This window comes from Phalacrocorax aristotelis, chromosome 2, assembly GCF_949628215.1.
Source record: "Phalacrocorax aristotelis chromosome 2, bGulAri2.1, whole genome shotgun sequence".
In the NCBI taxonomy this organism is placed as follows: domain Eukaryota; kingdom Metazoa; phylum Chordata; class Aves; order Suliformes; family Phalacrocoracidae; genus Phalacrocorax; species Phalacrocorax aristotelis.
Genome location: NC_134277.1, coordinates 23123042 through 23136977, shown reverse-complemented (window position 1 = coordinate 23136977; position 13936 = coordinate 23123042). Strand labels below are relative to the sequence as shown.

Here is a 13936-nt window from a genome sequence, read left to right as displayed (position 1 = left end):
TATTCTTTATTCTGTATGTCTCCTTTCCATTTCTTTTGTCTCAACCTTTACTGCTTCTCCTTATAATCAAGTCTTTCCATATCTCTAACTGGTTTAGTTTTGTATGTCCTCTTTCCTTATGTTTCTTGTTTTATAGACACGATTTTTAGAGGTAAAGTGGAACATGGTAGTCCAAGTTGCATGCTAACAATCCCATCCTTGATAACATACAATCAATGTGCTATATTCTTTATTTCCTTTTGCAATCTCTTTTCACATCTTCTGTGTCCCGAACAGAGATTTTCAGAATGATGGGAGAGGACTTTGATGTGTAATTAGGGCTCCGAATGCTGCTTTAGAAGGTGAAAATGTGTTTTCTGATCTGCATTGCCTGATATTTAATTAACATTACATTTCATCTGTCATTATGCTGGCCAGGTATAGCTCTGCTGTTCCTCTATTTTATTAGATGCTTCCGTAGTCCCATTACAGAAGTATCTGACTGTATTATTATCTTTATGTAGTAGTTTGTAGCCATGATTGCCTATGGTTTTATATTAGGTTATATTTAGGGACAGACATCATATCTTTTAATAGTGTGACTAAAATAAATAGTTTCTAAATAGTCAGAAAAAGTAGATTAGATCTGGGCACAAAAGGCCCATTAAATATCTAAGTGAAAAGACTATAGGTACCTTCAGAAAAGAGAGTGAGGAATGCTGGTAAGGGGTGGAGTAGAGGTGAGGGAATCACCTCCTTTCACACAGAAAATGGGAAAAGGGAAAGTTAACATATCATAAAATCATAGAAACATTTAGGTTGGAAAAGACCCTTAAGATCATTGAATCCAGCTGTCAACGTAACACTGCCAAGTCTATATTGTATGTCCCATTTCCCCCCTACCTCCCAGCATCATTAAAAGGAGCATATCCATTTACTAATGTGGACAAATGGGATCAGACTCTACCGGAACAACAAATTTACTATTCATGAACATTTTTCCAAAATCATAATCATAAATATCCTCCAGAACAGTATTATCAAAATCCCCAGGTAGGCAGCATGGTCTTTCCTGAGCATAGCACACCTCACTGAGGAAGCCAAAAGGCCTTCACAAGGTCCATGTGGACAAATTAAATGGTCACTGTGCATGCGTGTGAATTCACACTACCAGTCAGTAAAGGTCCAAAACATGGCTACCAGCAGGAGCACAACCATTCCCACGAATCACCCTTTCTCTATCCATATGAACAGCCTGAGACTCCAGGGGGGCTCTCACAAGATCAGCCTAGGAACACATAACTAACTGTACTGATTATTAACAGTCTGAAGGTCAGCAGAGGTACTGGTTTTGTTATCATGTGTAATTCCTCCATGATCCAAGGTGGTAAATTACTTCCCTGTCCCATGACTGCCATTCATCAGTTCTCCTCCACCAGCATCCCATCACTAGCCTGGGGTACCAGCTACAAACTCTCAGGTTATTAGTGCCAAGATTGCTGCCTCTACTTCAAACCCAAACAAACAGCTGGTGTGCCCCAAAATTCACTTTGTTTTCCCCAGCTATATCCACTGATCTCCCACTCCTTGCTGACATTGCCTCATCACCTTTAGTATGCCTGCACTCCGCTTTCATTCTCACCAGTCTCCCCATTCTTACTGGTTATAACTACATTACGTTGCCACTAACTGCAAGGAACCCAGCTCTTACCAAGCACTGCCCATTTGCACAAGGGTTTTGCAGCTGACAGATATCACTGAGAGGAGAGCACCCGTTTGGTCCATATCCACTTCCAGTGTACCCAGATGTGCAGGAGCAAAATGGCATTGGCCCTTGGGAGATGAGACAAGATACAGAAAGTAATTCAGTCCTTGTTACAATGACAATACCAATGACAGCAAAAGTCCTTGACATTTTGAAGCACAGCCTTTACATAATCCTAATTTATTTGGCCTTTTGATACCTTCCCTGGTCAGTGTCCAGTTTGACCATGGAAAGATCCCTAGTGTTGCTTTGATATAGGTACCTGAGAGTCCAAGGTCACCTTCATGGGAGGTGGTGGGAGTAGTCAAAGAGTATTTATGGAAAGGAAAAGAATTGTAAAAGCAGCTGAAATTGGAAAACCACATTAAAGATAAATGGTGAGGATCTTCACATTTTTGTGATTAAATCTGCTCTTTGGTGGAGCCTGTATCTATTTCTGACAGTGTGGAAAGGTCTGCTGGCTTTAGCTAACCTGCCTGTAAATTCCTTTGGGTGGGGCAAAACTGACTCTGAAGCAGGGGCTGCAATCTAAATATGTTGCTACAAAGTGGATTCAGCCTAGCCAAACCCTCCTTGAGATTCACACTGGTATAACTTACAGTCCTTAAGAGAGCATCGTACCTGGAGCTGAGGTACAAGTAGCCAAAGGATGACACCCTCCGTTATTTATTGAGCAGATATCAACCTGGGTACATGTTTGTCCATCTCCCTCATAACCTGTTCAGAGGTAAATCTGAGTTAGTCTGTAACAAACTACGTTCTCTGAGAATCTACAGAAAAACAACCATCTGGTGAGAAAAAGTCTAATTTATGGTGTAAAATCATAGTCTTCTGCAGTTAAAAATAAAATGTTGAGATAGACTCTGAAGTCAAACCTGGCATATTTATTGTGGTTCCTACATTGCAGGGATGGATTCTGATTGTAATTAAATCCTCCCATGATTTTAGAAAAAAGGTATATTAGTGCTAGCCAAATATAGGTGAGGTCAGTGAGGCCATAGAAGTTCAGCTCTCTCAACCATGTGCTGCCCTCCCTATGCGCCTGCACCCAGCCAGCCCCAACTACCTCCGGGCTTGCGGCTGCACGCCAGAGCTGCCCTTGGGTCTCAAATGCAACATCCAGCTCCTCTCAGGAGGCTCAGCAGGACTAAAGCACTGCAGCGTGACTCTGCACTGCCAGAGCTGAGGTCCACTGCACCACATCAAAACTTGTCTGAGGCCATGTTTCCAGCATGGCGATAGCCCTTCAGCGCTCAGTAACTGAGAGCCTTCACAACTTGCAGTCTGTTGTCATTTAAAGAGCAGTAGAAAGGTCAATTAGAAACACTTTTTTCTGCTAGTGTTTCTAGTATTGACAGCATGCATTTCATAAAGCATTTTAAATCATAAACCACAAATTATAAAGATGTAAGTCATGACTTCCACTGCTTGACCGGTACTCCAATGGACACACTGCCTTCTTAGACAGCATTCAAAGCATGACAGTTATCAAGGCTTTTTTTTTAAAACAGACAATACAGCTGATTTATGGCTCGCAGCATACTCTTCCAATTAATACAGACAATGAGATTACTATCATAATTATGCAATCCTTGTTTCCCATTAATGATCTTATAAAGGAAGTACTTAGTCAAATCAAGACTCTAACACTGAAAAGGGCTACCTAATTAATACAAGAGAAACACATTTCAGAGGATCATCATTAGAGACATACTCTACAAAATGTTCATTAATAGTTGAAGCAGTTTGAATATATTTGGACTTTGCATTCTATATTACATTATTGCTTTACGCATGTGATACTTCTTTATATAAAACCAATTTTCAGCTTCTTAAGTCTACCATAAAACAGGCTTAAATGTGTTGAATCTTCATCTTTCAAGCTTTTCCATAGCTTCATCAGAAAAAAAAATCCATTTTACCTGGTGGACAGAACCCACAGTAGAAGGATCCCATTGTGTTGATACATTGAACCATCGGCACTGTTGAGCAGCCTCCATTATTACTTTCACATTCATCAATGTCTTGGCAAAAGTAGCCATTTCCTTGCCAGCCTAAAAAGAAGCACAAGAAAGATATTAAAATGGAAAATGCCTGGCCTTTTCATTTTCTTTTTTGACCAGATCTTTTCATAGAGCAGAAGAACATGACTCTTGAATTTCACTTCATTAACACAAGAGAAGACCTGCCCCTCTCATAACTGACGAAAATGAATACTAGTCTGCAAAATAGGTTACAAACACAACAGGGTGGAGATGTGTGTGCAGGAACATTTTATTTTATCTGTATTCTAGATATTCCAGAATCAAACACTCTTTAACCTAAAGAAGAGGCTGTTCTGGTCTAGTGCACACTTGTACAACTTGCAGCAAGGCTTTATCGTAAGTCTGGTTAAATACTTCAAATACTCCTCGTATACACACTGGCTACCCAGCTCAGGAGGAGGAATCGTAGGTCATATGGCTTGAGGGGACAATCAGATTTTTAAATCACCTTAGAGCAGTGAGCATAAGCATATTAAAGTACCTCGGACCTATTACATGAATGTAATAGGACATGATGGACATGAAGGTACCTACGTACATGAGGGTACATCAGACCTATTTAGATGCTCAGTTCAGGGTGGGATAAATCATGTGTTAGCCTCCACTGTCTGCGTTACCTAGATAAGACATAACCTGCAGGCATTTATTCTCTAGAACATAGACCATAACATTTCACGGAGTTACTCACATCTGGATCCTGTGTCTCTGCTTATGACATACAGCCAGTACTACCAACTGCTACCCGCTCCCACTTGAGAGCATGGAAGGACGTGATACCTGTGGGGCAGGGACCACATGAGTAGGAACCTGGTGTGTTGTAGCACTGCACAGGTGGATTCTGTGAACATGGATGATTAGGGAGGCTGCATTCATCTATATCAGCACTGCAGTCAGGTCTGCCAGGAGGGGACATCCAGCCAGCATCACAGATACAGTGGTACTTGGGCTGCCAGAGCAAACATCACATTACATGTCTAAGACAGTTAGAACCATCAGGAAAAGGATAGGAGAAGTTCATTTTCTAAAATGTCTTTTAAACTGTAACAAGAAAGCTTTCAGAGCATTACGTGGTTTGCACATTCTGTTTTATAAGTTGCTTTGGTAGTTTTCTCAGTCTGTTTCTTCCTCTGAATTTACCTATTTAGATTATGGAAGCAACAAGAGGCTCATTCGTTACATTCATAAAAAAACCCGTGTAATTTACCCCAAAGCTCCCAGGCAAAATGAACAGCAATTTTGAGCTGTACATAAACTACATAAACATAATTAAAAGTCATCAACTTGCTTTGTAACCAAGGCAAACAGATCAGTGTAAACAACCGGAAATCAGCTTGGCTGTTTTCATTTAAGCAAACTGTTCAGTAATTGGTGTAATGTGCAGTGCTGACATTAAATTGCAAATATATGTTTTCTTTGAGGAAAACAGTTTTCTCTCTAGTAAACTTTACTAATGGCCAGATCTCAGCATTTGTTTAGCTTTAGTCCAATTAAAGCTAATGGGAGCTTTATTGTTGACTGTCACAGAAGCAGACACTGAACCCTTTTGAAAAGCTTTCTCCACAAAAAAATGGGCATAAAGCACGTGATGAGTTGTGAAAATTTTTACAAATTGAGCAAAAAAATTATTTTATAGCATAGCACAAGGAGTATGTGGTGTGTCTGGAATGGTGCATGGGTGTACAGGAGTGTTGAGGAGCATAGGTTTAGCAGGGTAGTTTTGGAGGGTTGCTCTGAGTGGAGGGAGTCAAAGCTGGCATGTTCTGTATGTCCCTTTGGAGCGAACACCCTGTACCCAGATTCTCTCCCAGAAAGAATGAGCTGGCTTGCTCCAGAAGACCATTCAAGCGTATGCTAGCCTCTACCCAGTGCAGATGGTTGGAGAGGTAGGGCCTGGCATCAGAGAACGAGTCCAGCTGACAGTGAGGAGCACCGAAGGTGAGCAGCAGAGCAGCAGCCACCCAGCCACTATGCAGCCCTGGTGGCTCCCAGGCCACTGACAATAATGTTCCACAGGTACGCCTTTTCCCAGGAAACACAAGAACTATGATGTCTGTCCTTCTTAATCATTTAAATGATAAAATATTCTAGCAACTTAGAACTTGCCAAATAATGAGGACTATTATGCTTCAAATAAGACTTTGACTTATTCAAAGAATATTCCCAAGCTCCCTATGGAGGAGGAGGAGTAGTAGTAGATCTGATACTGTGAAAAGTACCTTTATCTTGTCCTTGGGACGGGAGGGGTTCATTATGTTGTACAGTGGCATTTCTAGCTGTTTCTCAGCAGCAGTGTGTGCTACAAAGTTTTGTGGTGCTCAGCGTTATTTGTTGCTTATTCATGCTGTGCTCTATAATGAGAATTGTACATTGTTCTTTACCTTGTTGGGCTGATCCCTGTCTGCATCTATGCAGGTGCCATGCCCACAGAGTGTCTCAGATCCTCCCTGGCAGTCATCAAACTTTGAGGCACAGCGAGGCCCGTAGGTTTCTGGCGTACAGGAGCAGCTAATGTTGAAAGCAGACAGAAAAATCAAAATGTTGTCTTTATATTGCTGTTAAAGATTACCAAGATTACTCTTTTATTTATGTAGCGTTTCTTATGAAATCTGTCTGTTTAGTTATACTGACAATCCCATTAATAATCATGTAGGGAGGCAAGGCTCCTGTTCAGCAGAAACTCAAAAATCACATGTGACTTGTGCATATCCATGACTGTCTGACCCTATGGGAGAATCCACCGCCTTTTGTTACATTCGTAAGTGTAAATCCAGAAAAAACAAAATGTCTAACTTGAGACTTCAACAGAATACAAGCCTGGAAATCACCTCTTCAGTCAGAGAGCACCTAGACTTTGTGTTTCAGTTTATGATCCTCCCATGATGCCAAGTGCCTAAAAACCTACCTTCAGCAATAAACATAAATGCCATGTCTGGCCTGACCCAGAGAGTGGGGTAGCTTCCCATCCACACCTCAACACATGGCAGCTGCTGTCTCAGCAGCAGCCCAGCTTTCAAGGAAGTGTGGTGGGCAGGAGGAGGCATTTGGGGCTGATGGGGTGGGAAGAACAAAGTAGTAGGCTGAAGGGAGGCATTCTACAGTGGGGAAACTGTCTTGCAGGCTGCCAGCTGTATTGCATTGTTATTTATAGGGCACACCTTAGTCACAGCACTGTACATACATGGTGGAACTGAAATTATGGACTTCTGAGCCATCAGGTAATGTTTCCCTCTTCTCTGGCCCTTTATTTCCACATAGACCAAATCTGAAGCTCCGAAATACAACTGAATGGGACCTAAACCTACAGAATGTTAAAATGACAGTGGCACACTTATTTGGATGCAAGTTATATGCTGCAATGTCTACTCCTCACAGAGACATATGGCATGGATACACCCTTCTTGGACTGCTTTTAACTGGCTAATGAAAAATACTCTGCAAAAGCATTTATCTGCAGAATTTGAATCAAGGTATTCCAGTACAGCTGACCTGGACCTTGGAGCAATTTATTAATAAGCTGCTACTGTCCCTGCCACAGTGTCACATGCTCAGTTGAAACAGCAGTTTGATAAACCAATTGCAGGTAACTAAACACTGCACCCAGGACACGCAACCTAACATGAACTCAGGCTTAAAAACCCCACAATAGCTTAATGCTTAACTGCAGTCTGCAGTATTGTAAGACGGCATGTTCGTTATTTTAAGAGGTGGCAGATAGACCAACACCATCTCATCAATTCAGTAACTCAACCTGGGTAAGCACAGAGGCACCAGGTCAGGGAACCAGATCACCTTTTATGTTCAAAGTACATTCAAAGCTTCATCTTCAACTCCAAAGGACGCAGCAAGGCAATCTGACAGGTCTCAAAGAAGGAGGACAATGGCACTGACTCCCCCCTGGTCTGGCAAAGATTAATCTGCTACCCATCTGAAGTTCCTCAGAGAACAGCTTCAAGAAGTAGGTCACACTGCAAGAAGCTTCAGCCAAATTGCGGTGCACTGCTGCTCGGCACTGCCTTGATCCTCTCCCATCGCTGACAGCCCATAGTGATGAGGCCCCCATTATTTTGTTTCTGACACAAAACTCTGATAGACCTGGGGACTCTCACAGCCCTTCATCCAACTGATGCAATGTCCCATTAAAGTCCTGATTCGGAAAGGCGTTTCCTGGATACCTGCTCTTTTTCCTCACACTTCAGTGCTTTCCTGAATTACATGCATGCTTATGCAGGTGAAGAATCTGAACAGGGAGTGAAGGCTGCATTATACTCCATTTCACAGTACCTAATCCAGTACTGCCCTTCACCTAGTATTATCCCTAGGGGCTATGGAAACTTAAATATCACCCATTTCTTTACCCACCGCCCACGCTGGTGTGTATAACTACACCAGTGCAGGAGTGGGGTGACCTGGGTTGCTAGGTCCCAGAAAATTTAGCAGCAATCTTCTCACAGTTGTTGAAAGAGCTGTGTCATGCTCTACCTGGGGATGGATTTGGCATGTGGGGAGCACTCAGAAATAAGACAGTACATAAAGGGAGATTGTGAAGACAGCACAAAGGGGTTGGGGAAAGGATTAGACAATAATCCTGAGGGCATAATGCAAAAGCAGTAATACTAATATTTGGATGACTTATGAAAAGGTCTTAGTTCATTTTAGGAAGCACTGATTCAGTAAGTACCAAGAAGGGCAAGAATTACATTGGGGAAGAAACTTACTGGAGTCATGGCTGTACTAACACCGTGACAACAGTTGCAGAGGGTTTGTCCTCTCAAATCTTAGTTTAATCACACAGCTGTATACCACATCTCTGAGCACAATAAGAAACAAGTAAAGGCAGGCTGCTTTGTGCACCTTTTTCTTGACAAATATCTGTGTTGGGGACAGCTATAGGCAAGCTAGAAACCTCCTTTAAAGTCAAAGAAAAGCTGACAGGAAGCATCATGTACCAGTGACACCTCAGCAGGCTCTGTGTTAATGCTGAAGTGTGAGGGGCACTGCAGGAGAACTTCCCTTGTGCAAGGTTCTTCCAAGAACTGACAAAGCACTATAAGCCAGTGTTACGCCAAGCAAATATTTGTGGGGGCTAAGATTTTTGTGCTGAAGCAGGAGACAAAATGCTTTGCAAAAAGCTGTGGCATGCTCTCCAGCCTGCTTGTTCCCATTGCACAGGGATAGCTTTGTATTACATCTGAAAGTTATTTATTTACCAGATTGACATTCTGGAAAATAAGACACAGAATGTTCAGGCTGGCTTGCCCTGTAAACAAGAGCATGTTTTCTAAGGAGCTGGGCACAGCCAGACAAGGATATGCTCCAGGGACCTCATGTCTATGGGGGCCTGCACACAGGCAGCCCATGCACCCTCCTGGCTAGCTGGCTGCAGACAGCATTTCTCCTGCTGGCAGCACGGTGCACTGCTTGCTCTGTTGCAAACTCAGCAGTGCCTGTATTTCTGGAGGGGGTGAAGGCATTTCTCAGAGTTATGCAGTGTGCTGGGAATGCCAGTGACCGAGGTGACCCGTATATTCACGTTTCCAACAACTCAAAGCCTTTGCTGGGCCAAAGCTGTTCACCTCCTTCATCTCTTCACTCCCATTGGTCTCAAGGGGTAGGTGGTCATGGAGGGATGATAATGTGGTTGTGCTAGGTGGGCACATCGGCAAGTGCTGGCTACAGGCCAGCATGCCGCATCTCACCACCCCATCTACATCCCCTGGTGCAGTAAATTTCCATTAAAGCATCTGCACCTGCAACAGAGGGCCGGGTCACTGGAGCTAGTCTCCAATTTGCAGCCTTCTTCCCCAGCATGGCTGTGTGATAAATCTGGTTCTTGCTGCTCTTCTTCTGACAAAGCAGACAATGGCTTCGGAGGGCCTTCTGTGTCTGCAATGGGCTCTGTGTATGGTGTATTAAGGACTTAATATTCTCTCAGACTGCAAGGGAATATAGTGCATAGATACTAAACAGACTTATTCCTAGAACTTGTGCTGCAGGGCTGATATGGGGTACAAAAATAGCAGGGTATTTTACACTGGATTTTTGTGTCTAGTTTTGAAAACGTTACCTGTAGCTGCCTGGTGTGTTCACACAAGTGGCTCCATTCTGGCAGCCTAATGCTGTTCCAGCATAAATCTGGCATTCATTAACATCCACTGAACACAGGAGGCCCTGAGATGAAATGGAAAACCAGTTTACTTTCCAAATAACTGAGAAACGAAGCAAACCGTGGAGCCAATGTTTAATATAGTTTCCAAAGATATACAAACCATGGGCCGCTATCAACACAGCTTCTCTTATGAAACATTAAAACAAAACTATTTTTCAGCTGTGTTTCTCTGACCCTGGTTATCAGTCAGATGGGGGATAAAATACTTCAGATGTTTGTAGAAAGCATATGGACAGCATAATACTGTCATCCTCCCTACTTTCCAACTTTCTAGCAAAAGGCTCAGAAAACTTTCTTTCAAAAGAGTTTGAAAGAAACTTCTCTCTATCAGGAGACACTGTTTTATTTAGACTGAAAGCATGGCAATTTTGACCCAAATCTTGCTGGGACAACTTTCAAGTTGAGAGCCTGTGAGAAGAAGATATAACTTTTCCATCTCTAGTTCATGTAACAGCACCATTAAAACCTTTGCCAGAAAGTCTTTGGATTTAAAAACTCAGAATGGGATTGATTACTTACACCCCCTTATTTGTCTTATTTGTTTGAGCTTGAATAAATACCCTTCCCTTCCCCCATTATCTCTCTATCCTTGCGTAAGATCAACAGCAAGGCATGCAGTTCAGTTCACTGCTCAGCAAAAAACAAAGACTAATTCTTTGCTGTGGGAACTGCCAAGCATCACTGACTTCATGGGCCATCGTCTGTGTATAACAGGCAAACAGCAGCCTGGTTTGGGCTTCCGTTTTTTGGTGTATATTGACATTGTTGAGAAGCAAATGTGTTGCACTTCAACCAAGCGATGAGTGGGATACTGCTGCTTTGCGATTCAGTATATCTCACTCTGTCCTGAGCAACCTTAAAGTGCTATGCTTCATCACAATTACACTAAGCCAGGTGAATCCTTACAGTTAAAATACACACTCCGTATCCAAGGACGCTAAAGACTCACCTGCCAGTTGCTGGGACAGAGGCAAAAGAAACCATCCAGTGAGTTTACACAGGTCCCTGAGTTCTCACAGGGGTTACTACTGCAGGCTTTCCTCTGGATAGCCTGAAACCCAGGAAAAAGAGCAGAAAATGAGGTTCCTGCTTATTTGGTGTTCCATTAGCATTTATTTCAAGACAAACCTTTTTTTTCTTTTTTTTTTTTTTAATTCTTTCTTGGGTCCCCCCCCCCCTTTTTTTTTTTCAGCAACCTTGATTTGTAAATGTTTTGAGCTGTTTCACTTATCCCTGTACAAAATAATGACTAATATGATTGGTCTTACACAGGATGGCCAGCTGCAAGGACTAGGCTGAGAAAAGCCCTGTAAGAAGTAAATATTAATAGACACTGTTCTTCAGCAGCAGACTGTGAGTCTAGATGGAGGGCTATCCTGTCTTCTCGATTCCATGGGTGACTCATCTGACAACTGCTTTTACCAGCAGCTGTAGCTGTGACTTGTCACAAGCTCAGTGGAGAAGCAGGTGACAGTTGAAAATCAGCTATTTCCAGTGCAATATAAAATCTAGTTTGAATTCTCTAGTCTTTGTCTTGACAGATCAGTGAAGGAAGAGTTTTCTTCTCCTTGGTATCTAGTTGTTGTTCTTGAGTCCACAACTGTTTTTCCTTTAAGGAATGCAGGCTTCTATATAGTTTATATTCTCTAAGAAGGCATTTCACCTCCTCCACAAATCTTGGCTTTCTTTTTTTTTTCCCTTTTGTTAACAAAAACAGTTTTCCTGAGTAATGCATGAGAGGAAAGGAAACATTTAGCTATATAATCATTGTACCTCCCTTTATTTACTTAGGGCTGGTTTTTTCTTTTTTGATCACTAATTTGCTTCCCATTTACTTACCTGCTCTAAGCTTTGAAGTTTGTTGTCGAGACTCATGATCTGCAAGAGAAATGCAAATTACGTTGTGCTTGGTATGAGAATGACGTACTGGTACGTACTGGATGCCAGTAGGCTAACAAAGTACTCTCTTTTGAGAAAAGACAGTAGCTGGTGTGTGAAACCAGGTGACAATCACGTTCGAATCATGCCCCATTCCCTGGGATTTTGGCGGTTTAGGCTGTTCAGAAAATGACAGCTTAAATACGTCCCAGTTTGGCTCCAAAAAGCAAGACTCGGTCTTGGGAAGATGTATTCAGGTGCTCAACACTGAGAATGTGAATATCCCAGTGGGACAGTTCAGATGCTCATGTGCACGCGAAGGACGGAGGTCTGAGAGAGTACACCAAAAGCAAAGAAAAGGTTCACTGTATTTCAGTGGGTTATAACCACAAACAGCAAGTTGAAACTGAATCAGAGCATATGATGGATACGTATTAGCACAATTTCCCTAAAGGGACCTCTCTTAGGCTATAAAATATTTTCCTATAAGGAACTTGTGGCAACACCGTAACAAAAGATGCTTAAAACCCAGTCAGACAAATGTTTAAAAATCTTCTGTTGGAGAAAAACCTTTAGTAGCAGGGAAGAGACGTAACTACTGCATAGGTCTTTTCTTTCCACTGTAAACCCCTGTAGCCCATTTCACCAATGGAATGGAATGTCTGTGTAAGAACTATAAGAATATATATGGTTCATTTCCTGAATTTAGTGGGATTTTGCTTCCATAAATGTTTGGGGATATAGTCCATAGAGATGTTGACAGCGAACAAAAGAAGAGTCCTGGTAACTGGAAATTGTAGGACTTACAGGAATATTTCAATTGTCTCCAGAGTTACTGAATAAGTATCTCAACATTAAACATAGACTCTGAGCTGATGTTAAATACGGACTCTGCCCTCGTTCCCAGAATTGGAGTCCAGAAATACTAAAATGAATCAGGTAGCAATATTCATCTGAATTCCTGGAATGGAAAACTGGGAACACTGGAAGAGGATAACACGAGGGTATGGCTCACCTTGGAGGTCAGCAGAGCAACCTGCTGGGACACATTCTGAGAGGCACCACTGGCTTTTTTAAGTTCTTGAATTTCTGTGTTACTCTCTCTCACCTAGATTTAAACAGGGATAATGTGAAACAAACCTGGCTTTTTCAAAAGCTTACAAATGTAAACAAGCTTTGCTTTTTGAAAAGCTTAGGAAAGTTCATTCTTGCTTAACTTTACTATTATAAAGTCCATTTAAATACGGAGACCTCTGTTACATACACAATTTAATCTTTTAATTATTTTCTGCAATGGCATGATTACAAGTCTGCAATAGCTTACTTTCATGTTAGAGTGCTGACATAGGTAATACAAGATAACAATCATACAAAACACATCAAACATTTGCTAAGGTAAATTCTGAAGGCAATTAAACTATTAATATGCAAAACTGGAAAAAAAAACATATTAAGGAAAAGTAACTACATCACCTGACTAAAAAGCTCTGCAAGGTCTTCTTCATTAATTTTTATTTTCCCCAGTGGTCCAGTTCTAAATTCAATATTTTTGCTGGAGCCAGCGCGGAACACTAAATTACCCTGCTCTGAGGACAAACGAGGCCTGTTGTATTATGGAAAAAACAAAGAGATCATTTAGTTACACGTATCTGCCAAAGAGTATGTAAAAAAAGAGCTGCAGTAAAGCCATTCTGTTCCCATTACTGGCACTTTGAAGCCACCATATGATCAAATGCATTTGCAAGCAAAGGTACTTACTGCTCATCATAAATGGTTCTTTTCTGCCTCTTTTTTTCATAGCGGTTTGAGTCACAGCTCAATCCAGTAAGCAGTAACAATGCAACTAAAAACCCAGGAGCAACCCAAAGCATTGCTCTCCTCCAGCTGTCCTGTGTTTGAAGTGAAACCTCCAGTGCTGAATTGTACTGTTACAAGCCCAGGTGCCCTTTGCTCTCACACGGCTCTTTATTCACACAGTACCCATTCTGCTGTCTTGTCCTGCAAGGGTGAACTTTATCTCAGGTATCTTAATTAAAGATTGACAGTGTGTAAATCCCCTAGACATTAAATGCATTTTTCTCTTTTTGTCGTTTGGTTTCAGGA

The 13936-nt window shown here is 41.9% G+C and overlaps 1 protein-coding gene across 1 annotated transcript in view; it reads right to left on the bottom strand.

Moving 5' to 3' along the window:
* CUBN (cubilin) overlaps window positions 1-13936 on the bottom strand; it is a 156338-nt gene extending 142402 nt beyond the window's left edge. Inside the window, exons 1-11 of the mRNA XM_075082729.1 lie at window positions 13592-13936; window positions 13307-13436; window positions 12849-12941; window positions 11795-11833; window positions 10905-11006; window positions 9854-9957; window positions 6168-6294; window positions 4567-4735; window positions 3667-3798; window positions 2366-2461; window positions 1691-1812 (exon numbers count right to left, since the gene is read on the bottom strand). Coding sequence (XP_074938830.1) covers window positions 1691-1812; window positions 2366-2461; window positions 3667-3798; window positions 4567-4735; window positions 6168-6294; window positions 9854-9957; window positions 10905-11006; window positions 11795-11833; window positions 12849-12941; window positions 13307-13436; window positions 13592-13704 — 1227 coding nt within the window. The 5' untranslated portion in view covers window positions 13705-13936. The remainder of the gene's footprint in view (window positions 1-1690; window positions 1813-2365; window positions 2462-3666; window positions 3799-4566; window positions 4736-6167; window positions 6295-9853; window positions 9958-10904; window positions 11007-11794; window positions 11834-12848; window positions 12942-13306; window positions 13437-13591) is intronic.